Raw genomic sequence first — 8932 nt, 5'->3', positions numbered from 1 at the left:
GTTCATCTTTTCTTTTAACAGTTGATCCTTGGTACTATCTATGTTGAACTGGCCGGCGGCGTCGGCGACGAAGGAGGCGGGCGAGGGTGCGCTGTTGGATGGGGAGAGGGCATTGTGCCACCGACCAGCGGGCCCGGGAAGGGGAGAGGGCGAGCGCGCGCGCGTCCATCTCGTGTCTGCGCCGACGCAAATCCGGCTAAAAAATGGGTTGGGAATGGGTCGCCCGCGGACGAAAAGCGGACGCGCGTTCGTTTGGGTCGGCGCGTTGGGCCGCCTTTTGTGTCCGCACCGACCCAAACGGGCGGCGGCAGACGAAATGGGTCGCCTCATTGGAGTTGCTCTTAAATTGGATCCTTCCAATCTACGCTACTCTTCAACGGCGGCTGCTATTCCGGTGCGCTGGTCTATGAGATTTTAGTACGACGATTTCCCGACTGTCTAAATTTCGCCCAGTTCCTGCGAGGGAGGGGCAATGATGGCGCCGTGCCTTCTGCTTGCTTCAGTGCTTCTAGTCGACGCTAGATGGTTTATGAATCTGAATATAGTTTTTATTATTTCTGGTGTTCGTCGTACTGCCATCGAAAGTTTACGCGTAAAATCAATCATTGTGTAATTGCGTATACATAATGACTAAGAGTTGGTGCATGTTGCGAAGAACATTCCAAAGTGGTATATGCGGCCGCGGTGCGCTTGCGTGCACATATATGTGTCGCGTTTCTAGCGTTATAGGGACGAGAAAGTGTAAGACGGTTGTTTGGGATATGGATTATCTGCATAAGAACTCAAATACTCCCTTATGAACTGTAAATTCTGATAAAAAATAGTAAATGAAATCTGAATTTTTTCTTGGATAAAATCAACAAATGTTGTAATATCCTGTAAAAAATCACCATGACTAGACATCCATGAAGGCCTGTACAAAAAAAAGGAGGGATCAAAAAGATGCATTTTGGAGCACCTTTTTTTGGCGCACACACACCTCTACGGATGTATTTTCGTGGCTAAGTTTTGCAGGATGTTAGAGCACTTGTTGATGTTCATTTTTAGTTTTGTAATGCACTGTTCGTACGGGTGCATTTGTGATCGGGATTAGAGTAACACTTTATTTTAACTTTTTAGTAAGACATTTTTCCTTTTTGGTATTTGGTGGATGTATGCATCTTGCTATGCAAAGATCGAGCACTCACTTATAAGTAATGGTTTCATACTATCACTTATTTCGCAAAATACCATATGCTAAAAACATGAGGCAACTATTCTATATTTAAATAGATTGCCCCCACTAGTAAATTTCTGAACATAAATCCTTCCACACCATCTCAATTACAGATAGCCATCCAATTGAAATTGCATGACATCAAAAGTCATGCAAGTACTCATATGCAAACCGTACCATCTCATGCAAGTTATGTACCTAACCTATATCATGATAGTATGTGTTTTTCTCAAGCGGAATCAAGTCATGCATGTCGGTTACAAGTTTTTCTTTTGCATTTTTTCTGATAACGAATAATATATGTGTTGAACGCTTGGAGCAAAAAAAAGTTCAAGCTTCACATATTTGTCAAAAGTTGGTGTCACGTTAAACTTTTTCTTTTTAATATTTGTCACTGTTGAAGGAAGGAGAATAGATGAGATGCAACTCACGTATATTCATTGGAGTCGTTTACAATAGATTCAAGGCCAGTCTTGCATGGCAATCCAACTAATCCTACCAAATCTCTAGAACTTAAGATATACATGGCCAGAGATAAGAGAGAGATCGGTTGGGAGATTTGTACATGCATGGGGTGCATGCAACATACATGTCATGTTCAACAGTCAGTCACATACTTTATAAATTTATTGTTTTCAATTGTAAAGGAAGAATAATCTTGCATTTGATTTTCCATTAGTTTTTGTTGTTTTAAAGCATATGTTTATGCATTTGTTTAATACGGTTTCCACGGCAATGTGAGAGGCATTATCTAGTTTTTAGAATTGGTAGGCTAGCCAGCTAAGTTAAGCAACTTGCTCCTGTCTACTTGTGCGAGTTTCACACTTACGAAGTAGCTTGTTGCAAAAAAAAAACAGCGGTGCACTGGAATTTTCCAAAAAAAAAAAATGCTACCAAATACCTGCAACCGTTTGATGCTCCTTATCTCTATTTGTAAGAAAGAGCAAAGCAGTCTCTATCTTCGGCACTCATGCAGCTAATGCACAACTTGTAGGGGGGAGATTTGCACAAACAACAAGGATACGCCAACAAAAAGATGCACGGGAAGGGGAATAAATCACCCCAGCCAAGCACTATGTGTTTGGATGGCTGGGTCGCACCTGGCTCACATCCCGCATGTAAAATTCGATGTGTTTGGTTTCCTGCGTGACATCCTCGGCCTGGCCCGCTAGATGCAAAACAAGGCCTCTCAGCCAGGCTGAGAGGAACGCAGGTATCGAGCGTTTCCCGGAGCCAAGCCCGCGCCTGCACCCGCATCGACACTTCAAACGAAGCGGTATACCTGGTTGCCCCTGATATTTTCTGGAATTACTTCGAAATTGCCACCGCAGCCTCCTGTATCTCCCTTTCCTCTCTGTTTCTCTCTCACGCATCAGAACAGATCTAGCACGCCGCGGGCCACCGCCGCCGCCCGTGCTCCTTCGCCCGTCTATGCTCCCGTACGCGCTCGAGGCCCGCCGCCGGACGTCCATGCTCCTCCCTTAGTTCGAGCTCCTCCGCCAGTACGTGCTCGAGGCCCTCCGCTGGATTCTCACGGCTCTGTGCTCCTCCGCCCGTACGCGCTCCAGGGCCTCCACCGGACTTCCATGGCTCTGTGCTCCTCCGCCTGCTCGAGATCCTCCGCTCGTCAGCGCCCGGATGGTGAACACGCATCCAATGCGTCTGCTTGGCTCGACTCGCGCATCACAGGGCACTGGTGGTGCTGGAGCTCGCATGGATGATGTGCATGCTTGGCAGGAGCGGCGCCCACCATTGGAGACGCGCTGGTGCCGGCTTGGCCTGAAAATTTTAGTCGCCGTCGTGCCTTGGGAAGTAGCTCGCAGGTTTCTCGTACAGCCTGTCAAACACAATCTCAACTCAACCAGTCCCACGGCATACAAGCAAACCAAACACACATCTCTGTTTCTCATTGCATTAGCTCAGCCAGGCCAGGCTCAGCCAGCATGCTAGATACGATGCAGCCTGAAGCGACCCTAGCATCCAAACACGCCCTATATGTCGAATGCATGGTACTTCCAAGAGATGGTATTCGGACAAAGGACAACGGTGGAAAGGAGATGCATGTTGTATTTTTTTGGATTGCCACCATAGTTTACCCTATCAACGTGCGGCTTTCCCCGTCTCTCCGGTGCCTTGTTTTGGGTGGCTGCTGTATGGAGGTGGTGCTTGGTAGCAAGTAGTGGCAATCCATCGCGGCGATGTGGTGTTGAGGAGGTGGTGCGCGACGCCTGTGCTGGTGATGCAAGTGGACTATGCGGATAGCTAGGTAATGAGCCACATGCTTTACAGAGTTGGTAGTGGCCATGGCGATGAAGTGATGACTCGTGGTATATTGTCTAGGGGCAAGTTGCAATGTCCAGATTTACCATGGATGTACACTAGTGATGTAAGCATGAGATTGCCGACACGTTCCCAATGGGGGTTTAGGTGGTCCATTTTCTCACCAGTTTAATCGCGATCATGCATCGATGGATGCTCTTGGCTCCAAAGACGGCTCTCGGCGACCAGATTGTCTGCTTCATGTTTGCACGACTTTCAGTTAGTATGGTTGTGTCCACGTCCGAATTGTGTGCACTTGAACATCTTCGTTGTGTCAACAACTGTTCGGGGGTAGATCTTCTTTACTTTTTTCTCTGCTTGTCTTCGGTTTAGTATGACTTTGCTTTTTTATCGACGTTATACTTTTGTCTGTGTGCATTACTATTGGCTGTGTGCATTATAGTAGTGCAAAGGTCGGATATGTACTCATCATGTTTTGTATCCTCTTAATGATCCATTTTGAGTGAATAAAAATGTCGTTTATAAAAAAAAACATTTTTTGTACATGACCAAAATGTGATCCTTGTTTGGATGATACCAGTTGTGTGGCATGTCATGGTAACTATAATTCATGTTTTTAGCCAATGTTAGCAACATGTTTTTTGCCAGCTAATTTTTGGCACGGTAAACTTGGCCAGAGACCAAACACACTCCCATCCCACGGGAGGTATCCAAGTCATGTTCTCGTGGTGGGTTTCTTGGTGATGAGTAGAACTTGATCCTTCCCCCTCCCTCTACTGTTTTTTTTAGGGTGTGACTAGCTCACATCTAAATAAAATTGACTAAGTCTCATCTAAGTCGTACAACATTTGATTTTATGCAGATATTGATGGAGTTTTTTTATTTTCTTTTTCTTGTTTGGTTAACTAATAATGGTTTTTTTTTTAAAAGGAAGATATACCCCCGGCCTCTGCATCTGGGTTAACTAGTGGATGTACGAGTTATATGAGATTTTGTTAATTCTCATCTACATGAGAAGTTGTTAGTTCTCATCTAGATTAGAATTAGCAAATCTGTTTCTTTTAACCGCTCAAGACAAGTTCTCGGACAATGTCATGGGTCGTAGTGGACAAGAGAACCGAACTTTAACCCGGCCCCTACCATGAGGGAAAAAGGTGAAAGGAAAGATTACACGCACGGAGAAGGAAAAGTGATGGACACGCACACGCTGATGAGAATAGAGATCAGGCCAGGGACGATGAAGAGGAAGGCGCTAGCTCGAGCTGTCCATCCATGGGTGGATCTGGGACAGGGCCGGGGTCTGGTCGTCCAGCTGCCAAGCACCATGCAGCTTGATGCGTACAGGAGTGTTCCCATTCCCACTTTTAAGTCGACCGGCACACAGGAGTCTGGACAATAAGTGATCTACATGCCATTTAGCTACTGCTGCTGGCTGTCGCTGAGTAGGACAGACAGCGCCTATCCGGTAAACACCCGAAAGTTTGCTAGCTCTAGCTAGCCATCCATGGATAGATCACGGTACGTGCAATGTTTCAGACACAATCGACCGGTGTCCCCGGACAGCAGCAGTCAAGTGATCGATGTTAAGTTGGAGGAGTGCCATATATTTGTTGACAGCAGAACTCCACTATATGTACCCTGGGTCAGGTGCACCACGCCTAATCTTGTCATTATCAACCTGTAAAGTAAAGTAAGAGACAACTCCGTCCGTACGGCATAGAGTTCATCAATCAACACTACTTAGGTTAGGTTATTAGGTATACATGAAATAATGGCTAGCGTAGACTATCAGCCTATCACTTAGTACTTATCATACTGCTCCGTCTCCATCAGAGCATATTGATCAGCAAGAAGCGATATTCTTGGAGACAACTTAGTTAGAGTATGTATGTCGATCAGGTAAGCTACACGAAGTTGCGGCGCGCACGCACGCTGATCCGATTTGCTAACATCTCGGTTGCTTTCGTCCCCAGTTGCTTTGTACGTCCAGACAGCTTTGTTCTCCGTTCCATATTGATTGACCAAAGTAGTACTCCATAGTAATTATAATTAATTAAGTTGTGTCGTAATCTCCTACGTCCCGGCTAGGTCATTGCAGTTAGGTGGCATCCGGCGGGTCTTCTCTCTCGCGCGCCTATAAATTGGGCACTCCACACCGGCCTCAAAGCGCACACTCAACATACTCTCTGCTTCAGCTAAGCAGCACAAACACGCATACAGCGCGAGAGTGAGAGAGGGAGCGAGGCATCAGATCGAGAGCTATGGCAATTCCTGCTAATGCTGCTGTCTCGTTGAACTTCCCGGTGATAAACATGGAGAAGCTTGAGACCGGGGAGAGGGGCGCGGCCATGGAGGTCATCCACGACGCCTGCAAGAACTGGGGATTCTTCGAGGTGCCACTGCCACTCACATCACACTGCTTCATTATTCTTGATATATGTATGATTTATAGAAAGCAGGCATAAGTACGATTCTTGACATGATTAACTGACCGGCGCACTTATAAATTCTGGTTGCAGCTGCTGAACCATGGCATCTCGCACAAATTGATGGACGAGGTGGAGCGGGTGAGTAAGGCGCACTACGCGGCGTGCCGGGAGGACAAGTTCAAGGAGTTCGCCGCGCGGACGCTGGAGGCCGGCGAGAAGGGCGCCGACGTGAAGGACGTGGACTGGGAGAGCACCTTCTTCGTCCGCCACCTCCCCGCCTCCAACCTCGCCGACCTGCCCGACCTCGACCACCACTACAGGTATGCACGTACGCCTGATTCCTTAGTACTCCAATTAGCTACTGCTACTTGGTCACTAACTAACTAATAATAACATAAGAGACCAAGAGATAGCACCAGATTGGACAGAATAACTAGTAGTATTAGTCGAAAAAGTACAGAGACGATTCAGGCCCTGTTTGGTTCACAAGTCCTAGAACTTTTTTTAGTCCCAACTTATAAGTTTCAAGTCCCTAAAAAGTTTCTACATGTTTGGTTATTGGGACTTATAAGTCCCTATAAGACCATATTACAACTATAAGTCCCTATAAGACTCTCCTTAAGAGTCTTATTTGATAAGTCTCAAATGCCCACTTTAAGTCCCTATAAGTCCCTTCTGTTTGGTTTAGATGGGACTTATAGGGACTTCTTTAAGTCCCTAAACCAATAAGTCCCTGAAAACAAACAGCCTCTCATTTTGTACTGTCAGAAAGTCATTCCTGACACAGCAGCTCAAAAAGAAAAAATGCAGCAGATATAGTAGTGCTACTAGGATATCAACAGGAGATAAGATTGCTTGCCCACATCAGAATCCTAAATTAAGCACAGTAGTGACCAACACGATTGGAATCACTTTTTTTAGCAAGTTATTCCTGATAACAAAAGCTGCTTTTTTCGTGTCGTCGTTGCAGGCAAGTGATGAAGGAATTCGCGTCGGAGATCGAGAAGCTGGCGGAGAAGGTGCTGGACCTGCTGTGCGAGAACCTGGGTCTGGAGCAGGGCTACCTGAAGCGGGCCTTCGCCGGGTCCAGGGGCCCGACGTTCGGCACCAAGGTCAGCAGCTACCCGCCGTGCCCGCGGCCGGACATGGTGGACGGACTCCGCGCGCACACCGACGCCGGCGGCGTCATCCTGCTGTTCCAGGACGACCAGGTGAGCGGGTTGCAGCTGCTCAAGGACGGGGCATGGGTGGACGTGCCGCCCATGCGCCACGCCATCGTCGTCAACATCGGCGACCAGCTGGAGGTGATCACCAACGGGCGGTACAAGAGCGTGATGCACCGCGTGCTCACCCGCCCCGACGGCAACCGCATGTCCATCGCCTCCTTCTACAACCCCGGCGCCGACGCCATCATATTCCCGGCCCCGGCGCTCGTGGGCGCCGCCGACGCTGCTGAGAGGAACGAGGGCGAGGAGGGCACCGCCGTGTACCCGAGGTTCGTGTTCGAGGACTACATGAACCTGTACGTGCGCTACAAGTTCGAGGCCAAGGAGCCACGGTTCAAGGCCATGAAGGCAGACGCCGCGCCCATCGCCACCGCGTGATAACGCCGCGCCGATCGAGGACAAGAATATTTTGAGACGTGCTTTATTTTCTTTTGGGCGTGCCATGTATCCGGTTAGCTTTATTGCTTATCAAAAATCATGGGTAATGTATTTTCTAGTCCGACTCACAGATTCTTGTCCGAGCACTAAATTCCGGGGATTTCTCTTTTGCGGATTATGGCGTGCTGTTACGTGAAGCTAGGAGCTAGCGTTTGCATGGCGACTTTTGACACATTTACGTTTATTTTCTGTCGTCGGTCATGTAATTCTGTTGCCCATGTGCTTCCGCAATACGGGTACCGTATGGTTGAAGCCACTATATGTTTTGGTTAGGTTCAAAACAACTTTTTGTTTCTGATATGGTTGCTAGCGAGTTGATCTGCTGAGCATTCTGGTTACTGAAATTTTATGTTTTCGAAAAAAAAACATGGGTAATGTTATTCAACGAATGTTCGCTGGCTGTTGATGGCAAACGAACATTTTTCGCGGCAATTGATATGTCGGCAGTATGACAACTACAAGCGAACACGGCAATTTTCACAACAAATCCATTGTCTGCCAGAATTTGCCATGTGGTTTTGAAGAAATTGTCATGTGTGCTTGAAGAAATTGCTGTAAAAGACATTCACAGATGCCATGCTACCCAGAACGCTCGCTTGCTATTGTGGTCCAAAATCGTTACATCGTTTACGAGTAAATGAAGAACATAGGTATCTCCGTCTCGGTGAATAGGTCATTCGCGTAGTTTTAGGTCAACGATTTGACTATCTAAATATGTATTATATGTGACAAAAATATATATTTAGAAACTACATTCATGTAGAAATCTAGTGATATACTTTTCATGACATATAACACATATTTAATTCCTTAAATCGATGACCTAACACTAAGCGAATGACTTACTCACCTAGATGGATGTCGTATACAATATGAGTTATTAACTATGCATGCCAACAACTGAACAATTGTTGCACTTTCTTTTCACAATAAATACCAACACACAAATTCATGGCTCCGCCAATGCAATGGAAAAAATTTATTGCACCATCCTCGATGGAGCAGGTACTGATGGGATCCGACACACCTACTTTTGTCCAAAGTGACAAAACTATGTTGATCAGGTCGAATCACGTCGGCAGACAGGAGTGCTACACTAGTAGAAAAAGGGCCTATTGTCCCGGTTGGTAAGGGCCTTTTTGTCCCGGTTTTTGAACCGGGACTAAAGAGTCGTTACTAATGCCCTAACCCTTTAGTTCCGGTTCTTACACGAACCGGGACAGATGGGCCTCCACGTGGCCGCTGCGGCCAGCCCAGGCCGGGGGGCCTTTGGTCCCGGTTGGTGACACCAACCGGGACCAATAGGCATCCACGCGTCAGCATTTGGCTGGAGCTGAGGTGTT

General features: G+C 47.0%; 1 protein-coding gene across 1 annotated transcript; it reads left to right on the top strand.

The window, feature by feature from the left end:
• Positions 1-5649: 5649 nt before the first annotated feature.
• LOC123145650 (1-aminocyclopropane-1-carboxylate oxidase 1) lies at positions 5650-7657 on the top strand. Its single transcript, XM_044565119.1, has 3 exons — positions 5650-5889; positions 6016-6245; positions 6896-7657. Exons 1-3 carry the CDS (start codon positions 5758-5760, stop codon positions 7527-7529), a joined length of 996 nt encoding a protein of 331 aa, XP_044421054.1. The 5' UTR covers positions 5650-5757; the 3' UTR covers positions 7530-7657.
• Positions 7658-8932: the final 1275 nt, after the last annotated feature.

Source organism: Triticum aestivum, chromosome 6D (genome assembly GCF_018294505.1).
Source record: "Triticum aestivum cultivar Chinese Spring chromosome 6D, IWGSC CS RefSeq v2.1, whole genome shotgun sequence".
NCBI lineage: Eukaryota > Viridiplantae > Streptophyta > Magnoliopsida > Poales > Poaceae > Triticum > Triticum aestivum.
This window is presented reverse-complemented; position numbering and strand designations above follow the sequence as displayed.

What these genes read in the sequence shown, in the direction of transcription:
- LOC123145650 (XM_044565119.1), top strand. Translation starts at nt 5,758, where the DNA reads ATGGCAATTCCTGCTAATGCTGCTGTCTCGTTGAACTTCCCGGTGATA. An exon ending in AGAACTGGGGATTCTTCGAG is followed by an intron (nt 5,890 to 6,015) that starts GTGCCACTGCCA and finishes TTCTGGTTGCAG; the next exon opens with CTGCTGAACCATGGCATCTC. An exon ending in GACCTCGACCACCACTACAG is followed by an intron (nt 6,246 to 6,895) that starts GTATGCACGTAC and finishes TCGTCGTTGCAG; the next exon opens with GCAAGTGATGAAGGAATTCG.